Source organism: Panthera uncia (genome assembly GCF_023721935.1).
Source record: "Panthera uncia isolate 11264 chromosome D3 unlocalized genomic scaffold, Puncia_PCG_1.0 HiC_scaffold_8, whole genome shotgun sequence".
In the NCBI taxonomy this organism is placed as follows: domain Eukaryota; kingdom Metazoa; phylum Chordata; class Mammalia; order Carnivora; family Felidae; genus Panthera; species Panthera uncia.
Genome location: NW_026057586.1, coordinates 68,731,576 through 68,746,195, shown reverse-complemented (window position 1 = coordinate 68,746,195; position 14,620 = coordinate 68,731,576). Strand labels below are relative to the sequence as shown.

At 46.7% G+C, this 14,620-nt stretch overlaps 1 protein-coding gene and 1 pseudogene across 3 annotated transcripts in view; both read right to left on the bottom strand.

Moving 5' to 3' along the window:
* Nucleotides 1-14,620, bottom strand: part of EMID1 (EMI domain containing 1) — a 48,106-nt gene that overhangs the window by 16,957 nt on the left and 16,529 nt on the right. For 2 of the 3 annotated variants that reach the window (XR_007455160.1, XM_049618969.1), the window contains exons 4-13: nt 14,276-14,359; nt 13,094-13,155; nt 11,015-11,135; nt 10,762-10,812; nt 10,589-10,678; nt 9,656-9,811; nt 8,586-8,675; nt 8,389-8,441; nt 7,852-7,914; nt 7,701-7,745 (exon numbers count right to left, since the gene is read on the bottom strand). Coding sequence is in view for 2 of the 3 variants with exons in the window: in XM_049618969.1 (XP_049474926.1) it covers nt 7,701-7,745; nt 7,852-7,914; nt 8,389-8,441; nt 8,586-8,675; nt 9,656-9,811; nt 10,589-10,678; nt 10,762-10,812; nt 11,015-11,135; nt 13,094-13,155; nt 14,276-14,359 (815 nt within the window). In the remaining variant the exon portion in view is untranslated. The remainder of the gene's footprint in view (nt 1-7,700; nt 7,746-7,851; nt 7,915-8,388; nt 8,442-8,585; nt 8,676-9,655; nt 9,812-10,588; nt 10,679-10,761; nt 10,813-11,014; nt 11,136-13,093; nt 13,156-14,275; nt 14,360-14,620) is intronic. The other variant, XM_049618970.1, reaches the window with a different exon arrangement.
* Nucleotides 4,830-4,996, bottom strand: LOC125914970 (uncharacterized; annotated as a pseudogene).

Here is a 14,620-nt window from a genome sequence, read left to right as displayed (position 1 = left end):
ACGAGGTGAAGGGGTGCCTGGGTAGCTCAGTTAGTTAAGTGTCCAACTCTTGATTTCAGCCTAGGTTATGATCTCATGGTTTGTGAGATCGAGCCCCGAATTGACCTCTGTGCTGACAGCATGGAGCCTGCTTGGGATTCTCTCTCCCTCTCTCTCTGCCCCTCCCAACTTGTGTTCTCTCTTCAAAATAAATAAATAAACACTTAAAAAATTATTTAAAAAATTTAAAAATACACGAGGCCAAAACTGATAGAATTGCAAGGAGAAATAGATGAATCCACTATTAGAGTTGGAAACTCTAACATCCTTGGCTAGGAACAGACAAATGTAGTCAGGCAGAAAATCAGAAAGAGCATAGTTGACGGGCGCCTGGGTGGCTCAGTCAGTTTCAGAGTCCTGTTTCAGGTCAGGTCATGATGTCATGATCTCACAGTTCATGGGTTCGAACCCACAGAGCGTTGGGCTCTGTGCTCACAGCTCAGAGCCTGAAGCCTGCTTTGGATTCTGTGCCTCTCTCTCCCTCTGTCCCTCCCCCACTCATGCTCTATCTCTATCTATCTCTCAAAAAAATGAATAAACATTAAAAAAATTAAAAAAAAAAGAAAGAACATAGTTGAAATCAACAATACCATCAATCAACTGGATATAATTGACATCTATAGACCATTTCATCCAACAACAGATTACACATTCTTCTCAAGCTCACGTGGAACATTTGGGGCCATAAAATATATCTCAACAAATTTCAAAGAATAGAAATCATACCATGCATGTTCTTAAGTCACAATGGAATTAAACTAGAAATTAATAATAGAAAGATAACTGGAAACTCCCCAAATACTTGGAAATTAACCAACAGATTTCTAAATAACACATGGGTCAAATAAGAAATCTCAAGAGATATTTAAAAATATTTTGAACTACATAAAAATAAAATTGCAACTTACCAAAATTTATGGGATGTATTGAAAACAATGCTTAGGTGGAAATGTATTGCACTGAATGCATATATTAGAAAAGAAGAAAGATCTGGGACACCAGGGTGGCTCAGTTGGTTAAGCCTTTGACTCTTGATTTCAGCTCAGGTCACGATCTTGCGTTTGTGGTATCAAGCCCTGCATTGGGCTCCATGCTAACATCATGGAAACTGCTTGGGATTCTCTCTCTCCCTCTCTCTCTGCCCCTCCCCTGCTCATGACCTCCCTCCCTCTCTCTCTCTCTCAAAAAAAAAAAAAACAAGCTTAAAAAAAAATCTAAAATCAATAAACTAAACTTTGACTTTAGAAAAGTAGAAAAAAGGAGAGTAAATTAAATCCAAAGTAAGCAACATAAAAGAAATAATAAAAATTAGAGCAGAAATCAATGAAATTGAAAACAGAAAATCAATAGAGAAAATCAACAAAGCCAAATGCTGGTTCTTTGAAAATATCAATGAAACTGACAATCCCCTAGCCAGGATAGTTAAAAGAGAAAAAAGAAAGACACAAATGACTAACACCAGAAATGAAATGGGGTACATCACTACAGATCCCCTGGACATTAAACGGATAAAATGAAATATTATCAACAACTTTATGCCAACAAATTTGATAATTTAGACGAACTAGACCAATTCCTTGAAAAGCACAATCTGCCAAAAGAAGAAGAAACACACAATCTGAGTAGGCCTAGATCTGTTTTTTTTTGTTTTTTTTGTTTTCAACGTTTTTTTATTTATTTTTGGGACAGAGAGAGACAGAGCATGAATGGGGGAGGGGCAGAGAGAGAGGGAGACACAGAATCGGAAACAGGCTCCAGGCTCCGAGCCATCAGCCCAGAGCCTGATGCGGGGCTCGAACTCACGGACCGCGAGATCGTGACCTGGCTGAAGTCGGACGCTTAACCGACTGCGCCACCCAGGCGCCCCTGTTTTTGTTTTTAATTACACATTTTTTTAATGTTTATTTATTTTTGAGAGAGAGAGAGGGAGACAGAGGGCAAGCAGGGGAGGGGCAGAGAGAGAGGGAGACAGAAAATCTAAGTGGCTCTAGGCTCTGAGCCATCAGCACAGAGCCGGACGTGGGGCTTGAACCCACGAACTGTGAGATCATGACCTGAGCCAAAGTCAGACGCTTAACCGACTGAGCCACTCAGGTGCCCCTGAAATTAAAAACACATTATCATTTACATTAGCGCTCCCCAGAATGAAATACTTAGGTATAAATCTAACAAAATATATACAAGATCTATATGAAGAGAATCACCAAACTCTGATGAAAGATAGCAAAGAACTAAATAAATATGTATGGATGGGTAGACTCAATATCTTCGAGATGTCATTCATCCCAACTCTATCTATAGATTTAATGGAATTCCAATAAAAATTCTAGCAAGTTATTTTGTGGATATTGATCAGCTGACTCTAAAGTTTATATGGAGAAGAAAAAGAGTCAGAATAGCCAACTCAATATTGAAGGAGAAGAACAAAGTCCGAGGACTAACACTACCCAACTTCAAGACTTACTATAAAGCTACAGTAATCAAGACATTGTACAATTTGCTAAAGAATAGACAAACAGATAAATGGAATAGAACAGAGAGCCCAGATATATAAATATAGTTAACTGATCTTCAACAAAGAAATGAAGACAATGCAGTGGAGCAAAGATAATCTTTTTCAAAAATGATGCTGGAACAACTGGACACTTAACATGTAAAAAAAAAAAGTAATAATCTAGGGATGCCTGGGTGGCTCAGTCCGTTAAGTGCTTGACTCGTGATTTCAGCTCAGGTCATGGTTGAACTCTCATGGTTTGTGAGTTCAAGTCCCGCATCAGGCTCCACACTGTCAGTGTGTCAGCTTGGGATTCTCTCTCCCTCCCTCTCTCTCTGCCCCTCCCATGCATGCATGCTCTCTCTCTCTCATAATAAAATTTTTAAAATTTTTTTTATTTTTTTTATTTTTCAATATATGAAATTTATTGTCAAATTGGTTTCCAAAATTTTAAAAAAATTTAAAAATTTTTAAAAAATTAAAAAAAATTAATCTAGACACAGGCCTCATACCCTTCACAGAAATTAACTCAAAATGTATCACAGATCTAAGTGCAAAAAGCAAAACCATAGAATTTCTAGAAGATAATGTAGGAGAAAACTTAGATGACTTTGGGTTTCATGATGACTTTTTGAAACAATACCAAAAGCACAATCCATGAAAGAAATCACTGATAAGCTGGAATTCATTGAAATTAAAAACTTCTGCTCTGCAAAAGATAATGTCAAGAGAATAAGAGAAGTTACACACTGGGAGAAAATATTTGCAAAAGACACACCTGATAAAGGACTATTATCCAAAATACACAAAGAACTCTTAAAGCTCAACAATAAGAAAACTAATTTAACAAGTTTTTGCACAGAGGTGCCTGGCTGGCTCAGTGAATTGAGCATTGGACTCTTGATTTTGGCTCAGGTCATGATGCAGGGTCATGGGATGGAGCCATGCATCATTGGGCGCCCTCTCCCTCTCTCTCCCACTTGCTTGCTCACTTTCTTTAAAAAAAAAAAAAGAAAAGGGAAGGAAAAAAAAAGGCAATCTATGGAACGGGGGAAAATATTTGCAAACCACCTATCCAACAAGAGTTGATATCCAAAATATATAAGGAATTTATACAACTCAAGTGGAAAAAACCCAACCCAACAAATAACTCAATTAAAAACAGGCAAGGACCTGAACAGACATCTTCCCAAAGAAGATATACAAATGGCAAATAGGTATGTAAGAAGATGTTCAAGATTACTAATTATTAGGGACATGCAAATCATAACCACAATTTTAGATATTACCTCACACCTGTTAGGATGTCTATTATCAAAGAGAGAGAGAGAGAGAGAAAAAGATAAAAAAATGGTGTGGATGTGAAAAAAAAAGGGAACCCTTGTGCATTGTTGGTGGGAATGTAAATTAATACAGCCATTATGGAAAACAGAATGGAGGTTCCTCAAGAAATTAAGAATAGAATTGCCATACAATCCAGCAGTCCCACTTCCGGGTATTTATCCAAAGAAAACAAAAATCACTAACTTGAAGAAATATCTGCATTCTCATATTCACTGCAGCATCATTCACAAAAGCCAAGATATGGATGAATGGATAAGCACAATGTGGTATGTATGTATATGTGTGTGTGTATATATAATGGAACATTATTCATCCCTAAAAAAGATGGAATCTTAATGATAAGAAGGATATGTGGATTTTAAGAAAAAAAAAAGTTGAACTCAGAGAAACAGAGTAGAATGGTGGATCCCAGGGCCTGGGGCAGGGGATGGGAAATGGGGAAGGTTGATAAAAGAATATCAGTTTTCAGTTGTAGCATGGCCGAATTCTTTGGATCTAACATTTAGTATGGTGACTAGAGTTAATAATACTACATTGTATAACTGCAATTTGTTAAGAGAGATCTTCAGTGTTCTCGCCACACATACACACACACAAAAGGTGTGTTTCTTATTTAAAAAGCTTTTTTTAAAAGTTTATTTATTTTGAGAGAGAGAGAGAAAGAGAAAGAGAATCAGTAGGGGAGGGGCAGAGAGAGAGGGGGACAGAGGATCCGAAGTGGGCTCCGCACTGGCAGCAAAGGGCCTGACACAGGGCTTGAACTCACGATCCATGAGATCATGACCTGACCGATGTTGGACGTTTAACCGATTGAGCCACCCAGATGCCCCTTACAAAAAAGTTTCTTACAAAACCAAACATACTATATGATCCAGTGATTGCACTGAATGTCATTTACCCAAATGAACTGGAAACTTACATCCACACAAAAACCCGCATGTGGATGTTTATTCATAATTGCCCAAACTCGGAAAGGTGTCTTTCAGTAGGTGAATGGATAAATAAACTGTGGTATACACAATGGAAAATTATTTACAGCTAAAAAGAAATGAGTTATCAAACCATGAAAAGATATGGAGGAAACTACACTTGATCTTAGCCAAAAGGCCGAGAAGCGATATATGGAAGAAACTTAAGTGCACATTAGTGAGGAAAAAGGGACGAATGGGCAGAGCACCAAGGATTTTTAGGTCAGTGAACTATTCTATATGATACTACAATGGTAGATACATAACAGTATACATCCATCGATACTGTAGAATGTACAACACCATGAGGGAGCCTTAATGTAAACTGTGGACTCAGGATGATAATAATGTGTCAGTGTGGGTTCGATTGTACCAAATGTCCCACTGTATTCGAAATGTTGATAGTGGGGGGAGGCTGTGTATATGTGAGGACAGGGAGTATATAAGAATTCTCTGTACTTTCTGCTCAGTTTTGCTGTGAACCCCCCCCCCAAATGCTCTAAGAAATAATTTCATTAATTAAACAACAACAAAAAAACTAACAAAAATAAAAATCCTTACAGATCTAGGAATCTTAGCAAACCCAAAGCAGGATAAACATAAAATCATCCCAACCACATCATTATCAACCTGTTGAAAACCAAGGGTAAAGAGAAAATCTTATTTTAATTTTTAAAAAATTTTTATTAAAATTTTTTTTAACGTTTATTCATTTTTGAGACACAGAGAGGGACAAACCATGAATGGGAGAGGGGCAGAGACAGACAGGGAGACACAGACTCCAAAGCAGGCTCCAGGCTCCGAGCTGTTAGCACAGAGCCCGACGCTGGGCTTGAACTCACGAACCGTGAGATCATGACCTGAGCTGAAGTCGGACGCTCAACCGACTGAGCCACCCAGGCACCCCTAAAGAGAAAATCTTAAAAGCCAGAGCAAAAAGATATGTACAAGGAAAACAACAAGAACCACAGCCAATTTCTCATGAGAAATGCTAATTTTCTCAGCCAGAAGACCATGGAACAACATCTTTAAAGTGCTGAAAGGAAGGAAAACTGCCAAGCTATCATTTTATATCCAATTTAAAATATCTTTCAAAAATCAAGGTAAAATAAAGACAGTTTTGGACAGAAGCGGTGAGGATTTGTTGCCAGCAGACTCATACAAGCAGAGCTAAAGGGCATTCTTTCTTTAGGCTGAAGACAAACGATACCAGATGGAATCTGGAGCTACAGGAAATCATTAGAAATGATAAATATATCAATAGATGTAAAAGACAATTTTTCTTTGTTTTCTTAGCTTCTTTCAAAGTCAACTGTTTAAAGCAATAACAACAATGTATTGTGGGGTTTATAACAAATGCAGAAGTGAAATATATGGCAGTCATAGCACAAGGTCAGAAGGAGGCAAATTATACAATTGTAACATTCCTATTCAGACATGGAGTGGTATAATATTAATTCAAGTTAATTGCGGTAAGTCAAGGATGTATTTTTTATCCTTAAAACGACTGTGAAAAAATAACACAAAGTCTTTGGTAGAGATAAAATGGAGTAAACTGTACTCAATCCAAAAGAAAGCAGAATAAAGGGGGAAAAATAAAGAAGAGATGGAGTAAATAGAACACAAATAGCAAGCTGGTTGACGTAAATGGTACCGTATTAATAAGTGTAAATGAACTCAAGGCAGTTGAGTCAAGGCAGTTAAGAAAAAAGAGAGACCTAACTATATGCCGTTTACTGGAGGTATACTTTAAATAGAAAAAGTTGAAAGCAAAAGTATTGAAAAAGATATACCATTCAAACACTAAGTGTAAGAAAGCTGGTGTGTTTTAGTATCAAAGTAGAATGCAGAGGATACCCTTGTTGGCTCAGTCTGAAGAGCATGAGGCTCCTGATCTTGGGGTTGTGAGTCTGAGCCCTACTTTGAGTGCAGAGATTACTTAAATAAATAAGAAACTTTATTGGGGCACCTAGGTGGCTCAGTCAGTTAAGCATCCAACTTGATTTTGGCTCAGGTCATGATCTCAGGGTTATGAGATTAAGCCCTCTGTTGGGCTCTGCACTAAGCCAGGAGCCTGCTTAAGATTTTTTTTTTTCTCTCTTTCTCTCTCTCCCTCCCTCTACCTCTCCCCCCAATGTGTATATGCGCGCTCTCTCTACAAAAAAGTCAATAAAAAAACTTTATTTAAAAAAACGTAGAATTGGGGTGACTGGGTGGCTGTCAGTTAAATGTCTGACTTTGGCTCAGGTCATGATCTCATGGTTTGTGAGTTTGAGCCCCGCATCGGGCTCTGTACTGACAGCTCAGAACCTGGATTCTGTGTTCCCCTTTCTCTCTGCTCCTCCCTGTTCACACTCTGTCTCTCTCTCTTCTTCAAAAATAAATAAACAGTCGAAAGAAATTTTTTAATTAAAAAAAGTAGAATGTAGAACAAGGAGTATCCCAAGAGAGAAAAATATTCATTTCATAGACATTAAAATCCTGAACATGTATGCCCCTAATAACAAAACTTCAAAGCACACAAAGCAAAAGTTGACCAAACTAAAGGGAGAAACAGACAAATCAACAATCATAGTTGGAAAGATGGAGAGTGAAAGAAATATAGAGTGTCAGAGACACAGAGGAAAGAAAGAGATAGAGAAACAGATACAGGGACACAGAGCCCGAGTGAAGGAGAGGTATATGGCCTGATACTAAGAGGCTGACAGGACCCAGAGACAAGGAAAGAGAGGGATGGATCATGCCCCGGAGAGGAAGGGGGTCAGGAGCTCTGGTCTCAGTGTGTGGAGCCAGAGCAGGGGTCTGAGCCTGTGGGATCCTGGAGGGGGTGCTGCAGGGTGGGCAGCATCACTCACCCGCTGCCCCGTGGAGCCTTGGGGGCCAGGTTCTCCGCGCAGTCCCTGTGTGGGAGGGAGGAGAGGTATAGAGTCAGCTATTGGAGTGGGTGTGACCCAGGGATCCCAGGATTCCCCAGAATCCTCCACCAGGGGCTGCCTCAGTACTCACTCTCTCTCCCTTCTCTCCTGGGTGGCCGGAGATTCCTTTGGGTCCAGTGGGGCCTGGGGGTCCCTGAGCAACAAGACAGGGCCTCAGCTTTGTACTGAGGCAGGGTGGGGTGGGCAAGGACTTGGGGGGCACAGGGGTCGAGGAGGGAGTCCCAGTTTGGCCTGGACCTCTGAGTTCTTTACCACACTCCCAGTGCCTGGCATACAGCTGGCAGTTTATAGTTATGGCCCTGGAGTCAGAGAGTCCCTACCCCTGATCTGCAAGTTGCCATGTGCTGGTGGCAGCCCTTTAAAAAAAAAAAAAAAAAAAAAAAAAAGAACCTCTATCATTCTTGGCTGTATGTGCTGCTCTTCCTTACATGGACTGAATGACTGAATAAAAAGATTTACTGAAAGTAGTTTGCATATTAAGTGCTCAATAAATGCTCGAATGAATGAACAAATGAATGGTAGATGGGTGAATGGATGAATATGTGGACTGATAGTGGGTGGGTGGATGGATGGACAGATGAGTGGGACCACTTGGAGAATTACTCACCATGTGTCCAGGACTCCCAGGAATGCCCATGGGACCAGGAAGTCCAGGGGGACCTGGAGTAAGACACGACATCCTCAGGACTCAAACAGAGTACAATACCAGTAAGTCTACTATCCACTCCCTCCTGATGGCCACAGCCCTAGCCACTCTGCCATCATCTGACCCCACCCCTTACATTGGGCCTGGACTCAACTTACCCACTGGCCCTGGGGGGCCTGGGAGTCCGACTGGTCCCTGGGGCCAGTGGCTGCTGGTCTCAGTGAAGGTGTTGGACAGTAATGGGTCCCCTGGGGGAGGAAAGATGGTGAGTGAGCAGGACTGGGCTGGGATAGGGCAGTCAGTCTTTACCTGCCATACCTCTGCCAAGCCAGCTTTGACTACCCTGTGGGACAACCTATAGTGTGGGCGGGGCCATTGGACACCTGCTCCAAGGGTGGGGAGTGTGGAGAGTGCTGGTCATATGGGACCAGGAAGCAGGGAGGCCTGGGTTCTAACCTTACCGCACTCTGGCTAGTGACATTCAGCAAGACCCTCCACCTTGCTGAGCCTATACTGCCACACGTCAAATGGGAATAGTAATAACAGCTACCATTTATTGACCATCTACTTTGTGCCGGGCTTCTGTGCATGGGGGTCATGGAGCTCTGGGAGAACTGTGCAGTCACTCTCCCCATTGTACAGATGAGAAAACTGAGGCTTGGAGAGGGAGGAGTGGTGAGATGGAATGAATGGCGCCCAGTCATACACCAAATATACGGCACAGGTATGATTGAACCTGGCACTCCTAGCTCCCGACCACTGGCGGCACACACGTAGGTCAGCCTGGGGAGGAGGTCAAGGATACACGTCTGGGTCCAGATGGGTGGAGGAGGCTCTCTGAGCACAGGGTCAGGGAGCACAGAACTCATTTCCTGCCATCAGGCCTGGGCCTCTCCAGCGCTCTGAGGGCTGGATCACCGCCAGCTCCAAGGCTTGGCAGGAGAGCCGGATGCTGGTAATTCTAAGCACAGGCTCCGGAGGACGCCTGGGTTTGAAGCTGGTCTCTCGTGTTCTGGCTATGTAATTGCTCCTCTCTGGCCCTCAGTCTTCCTCATCAGAGAACAGAAGAGGACAATGGCACTATTGGAGGACTGGGTGACACATAGCTGGCCAAGGGCAAGCCTAGTATACAGAAGGTACCTGGTAGATGGCAGTGACAATGGGATGATCATTATGCCAGCCCTGCCCCCACTCCCACCATTATCTGTCATGACCCCAAGGGACTTACCATATTGGGGGTTCCAGGCATGGGGTGGTCCAACAGGGGCTGGGGGGCCAGGGGGCCCAGGGGGGCCAGGAGGCCCTGGTGGACCTGGAGGTCCCCTCTCTCCAGGAGTGCCCACAGCTCCAGCCTGGCCAGGGCTTCCTGGGGGGCCCTGAGGACCTACAATGGAACCAGGGAGTTGTTCGGTGTATAAGAGGCAGGGAGGTCCAGGGTGGCTGCAAGGGGGCGGAACAAGGCAGCCTGGGGGAGTGGTTACACGATGGCTGCGGAGGCCACAGGCCCAGGCCGGTCCTGGCCCTGACCTCCCTGGCCATCTATTAAGGGGATGAACACAGCCCTCTTCAGGCTTTAGGACAATGGACACTTGGTATACAGCAGGTTCTTAGGAAATGTTGATTTCCAGAATGTTCTCTTCTCTCCCTTCCAGACTTTTGAATGAGTTGTTCCCTCCATCAGTCCTCCCTTTGCTCTGCCTGGTGTCCCCTCCAAGTCATCCTTTAGGCCTCAGCTATGATGTCACTCCCCAGGAAGCCCTTCCCATGCCCCACCCCATCCAGGCTGGGTCTAGGCTTCCTTCCTTGGGGTTTCCATACCTACAACTTCCCCCAGAACAACCTTGGTCACATGGTGGGGGACACTGCTATTTCTCCTCTGCCTGCCTCTCCTCCTCCCAGCTGGTCTGGAAGCATCAGAAGGGTATGGACAGGTCTGACCCCACCAAGTACCCAGCTCAGAGCCTGCTGTGGTAGGTGCCCAGGAAGCATGGGTCTAGAGAATGCAAAAGAGGGTTTTGGGGAGCCCAGGTGTGAGTGGAGGGGTGATGAGCTGAGAGACACGTGGGTGGAAGGGACCCAGGCTACCTCTGGCCAAGTAAGGGTTCACCTGACAGGGCTGACCTGGGAAGCTGGGGGTAGGGGCAGTGCTGTGGGCACTCACCTGGTGGGCCTCTCATCCCTGTTGGGCCCCGGCTGCCAGTGTCTCCCTTGGGGCCAGTGGGCCCAGGAAGCCCCTGGCCACCAACTCGATCTGGGGGAGAAAGTTCATCAGCTTGGCAGCTCCAACTTTGCTCTTGCCCTGACACTGGCCCTCGTCCCCCAGTCAGCACCTACCCTCTCGAGGGAGCAGCGGGGCCCTCACGTTCTCTCTGGCTCCTGGTAACCCTGGGGCAGGGGGTAGACAGGGGTCAGTGTCATCCAGGGTCCCTGCCTCCAGCTCCAGTGTGTACGACAGGGGCTACTGGGGTGCTGCGCCCCATCCCCTCAGGCCCAGAAAGGGGTCAAGCTGGGAGTCAGCAGCAGGGCGGGGACTGGGTCTCACTCCCCTGACTCATTCCCAACACACTGCCCGTACTGACCCACTCACCTTGGAGGCTTCCATCTCCAGGGCTACCCCGGGCAGCTGGGGAGCCCCAGAGTGGGACAGGGTCCCCGGGTGCCGCTGGGGTCGGGAGCACTGCCCGCTCAGTGACAGTTAGCACTGCCACCTGTGGAGGAAGAAAAAGACAGGTAGGTACCAGGGTCTCAACAGGGGCAGGTCAGCCGAAGGGCCCCCGTGTTGGGGGCAGGAGGCCCATGCAGCCAGCACAGCCCAGCTTGGAGTGGAGACCCACCTCCCAGAGGCTCAGAACTTCATCAGAAGTGACTGTGGTTTTCAAACTACACAATTCGTCACCGTAAAAAAAGCCATCATACACCGTCACTGCCACCCAAGTGGAGTTCTGTGTCGCCATGTTTGCTGGGCCACAGGGTCTTTCCTATGCTGAGCTGCATAAATAACATGAAACTCCTCTTGGTCTATTCAAGTACTATAGGCTGGGAGGGTTTTTACTAAATTTTGAGGGAAGTTTGGGAAGGTCTGACATGAAATAGAGGCCCCGAGGTGTATACAAAACCACTTTGGGACCCAGTGTGGGGAGCCTCTGAAAGTCAGTGGTGTCCGCTGAGCCGCTGACCTGGGATTAAAGAGGGGCCAGAATGCCCACTGACCAGGGGGCAGGGGTCGTGTGGTCCTGTCCAGAGAAAAGCTGAAACTCCCGGACAGACCCAGAACTAAGAACCACACCCCAGACCTGAGACTGAGCCCCTCATGCCGGCTCCTCCTGGGAGGAAGCCTGGGGAGCAGTGTGGGGTTCCTGGAGCTCCCACACTTCCTAGCGGGGGTTCTAGCACATGCTGTTCAGAAACTTCCTTTTCCCCCTTGATACCTCAGGGGCATCTTTTCATGTTACAAAACGGAGGTGTTGTGAACGGCTGTCTGGTATTATGCTAATTATGCAACCACTCCCTCTGCCATCTGGTTTTCAATTTTCCCTATTATTATTTTTAAAATATTTATTTATTTTTTTTGAGAGACAGAGTGCAAGTCGGGGAGGGGCAGAGAGAAAGGGAGACACAGAATCTGAAGCAGGCTCCAGGTTCTGAGCTGTCCGCACAGAGCCCACTGCGGGGGCTCGAATTCACAAACTACGAGATCATGACCGGAGCCGAAGTCGGATGCTTAACCAACTGAGCCACCAGGCGCCCCTTCCCTATTAATCATTAACATTTTGGTAACCACCTTTGCATCTATCTACTCTCCTTAAGATAAATTCCCAAAGGAGAGAATGATGGAGGAAAGGATATGCAGACAAAACATGTATGTCTTTACATGTGCTTAGAAAATCTGGGGGGGGGGGCTCCTGGATGGCTCAGTTGGTTAAGCGTCTGACTCTCGATTTCTGCTCAGGTCATGATCTCATGGTCCGTGGGACTGAGCCCTGCTGACAGTGCAGAGCCTGCTTAGGATTCTCTCTCTCTGCCCCCTCATGCTTGTGCGCGCTCTCTCTCTTTCTCTCCCAAAATAAATAAGTAAACTTAAAAAAAAGAAAAGAAAATCTGGAAGAAAAGATGCTTAAATATTGACCGTTGTTCTCTCTCGGGGTATAGGTGACTGCTGCAGATGGTTTTCTGGTAGGTTTTTCACAGTTCTGAGCTATTCATGTTTCTAAACTTAGAATATCTTGCTTTTTAATTGCTGAAACCTTTGTATCTTGAGATAATTTGGGATGTGCAGATGTTTTGCTTTGGAAACTGGGAAGATAGTATTATGGTGGTGGAGGGGAATAAAAGGCAAAGGCGACAGGGCAAATAAGAGACTCAGCCACGGGCTCTGGGGGCGTGGTGTCTACAAATATCTGGCTGGCATGGAGATGGGGGTGCACAGGGAGCTTCGTAGGCCTCCCGGAGGAAGAGCAGGCCAGGCGATCTGTGAGCAGGCTTCCTGGGGAAGGGCACAGAGGGGAAGCCAGCTTGTTCTGGAGGATGGTGGGTGTCTGGTAGGGAGGTCACATGCTCTTGGGTGTTGAAGCTCAGCTCAGAGATGCAATGGGAATCATGAGTGGATGGGGCGTAGGGGTGCAGGGAGGGGGTGGGGAGGCCAGGGGAGGGGCAGCTGCTCACCCACCTTGGCTTCCAGCACCTTCAGCCGCTCGGTCAGCTCTGATACTTTGCTGCAGTTGAGGCAACCTGCAGGGAGGGACGAGGCTGGGGCTGGGGCAAGGCGCCACAGGTTCCCCATGGAGCCCCTCAACGCCTGGGGGCAGGATGGAGGCAATGGGACACCTGATGACCCCAAACCATGAGATAGCCCAGTGTAGGAGAAGGGGCTACAGCCTGTTCAAGGTAGGCCATGTCCTGAGGGTTTCCTTTGGCTCCAGATCCTCCAGAGCAGAATCAGGGACCCACCTCCTGCAACCTTTACATCCAAGATGACTCCTTCCCTGGAAGCCAGGGCAGGAAATCCTGTTGCTTCCCCTTGGGCAGGGCTAGCCTGGGCTTGCCAGCTTTGGGGACTGACACATCACAATCTGGACTGAGCTGGCTCAGAGGCGCTACCCTCTGATTCTGCCTCCGCAACCACCGTCCAGCTCCTCGGGCCTCCCCAGGGATACCCCTAAGTTATCGGTAGCAGCTCTGGCCCATTCCAGAACCGGCCAGCTGCGGTGCACGGGGACTAATGCTTTAAGGGCTCATCTCTCCAGTCCACGCCAGGATCCCATGTGTTACGACGAGTGTCACCCCAGTTCACATCTGAGGACACTGAGTTCAGAGCAAGGGTGCAGTGAGTTCTTGACAAGCACAAAGTCTGGGGTCGAGTCCCAGAGCTGCCCCTTCCTGGTTATGGGGCCTTGGGAAGGGCGCGTCTCCTCTCTGACCCTCAGCTTCCTCCTCTTTAGAATGGGGACAATGATGCCTTCCTGGGGCTGTGAGATTGAAATGGGTTGACAATGGAAAGCACCTGGCGCAGTGCCTCACTCATTGCAGATGCGGAGAAAAGCATAGTTTAAATAAAAAGAGGACTGGCGGCTTGGGCCCACGTCTGCAAGAGTCTGGGGATCACACACACACACACAAAAGAGTTTGGGGGTCATGGGTCTTGGGGTGCTGGGCCCAGGTCAGACTCCTTCTAGGCCCTTTCTCTCCACCCCCCACTTTTCTTTCCAGGCTGGGGTGGGCAAGGGTGGGTGCTCTCCCTGACCCTCCATTGCTGGACTCAGCTGGCTTTAGGATCATCACCACATTGCCTGTGCCCCCGCCCGGCCTCTCCTAAACCAGGGGGACCCCAAGCAGCTGCCCCAGGACCCACCTGCGAAGGCTGTGGGCCTAAGTGCCATCCGTCGCATGGTGTTGCCTGACCAGCCAGGCTCCAAGAAGCCAGCGGAACCTGAAACTGAGGGATGATACTGATGAGAGCCCCGCTGGCCTGCACTATTCCCCATGTGCCACTGTGGCCCTGGCCAGGATCCCTACCCCTCCTGGTGAAGAGGGAGACAGAGGCCCAGAGAGGTGGGACAGTTTTCCTGGGTCACACAGCAAGAGTTGGGCTGAACTGGAACAAGACTGCCAACTTGATGGGACTGGGGAGCGGGCTGGCAGCGGGTAGGGGCCAATGACCCCAGCAAGCTGCATGGGTTAAGAGCTTAGAGGTAAC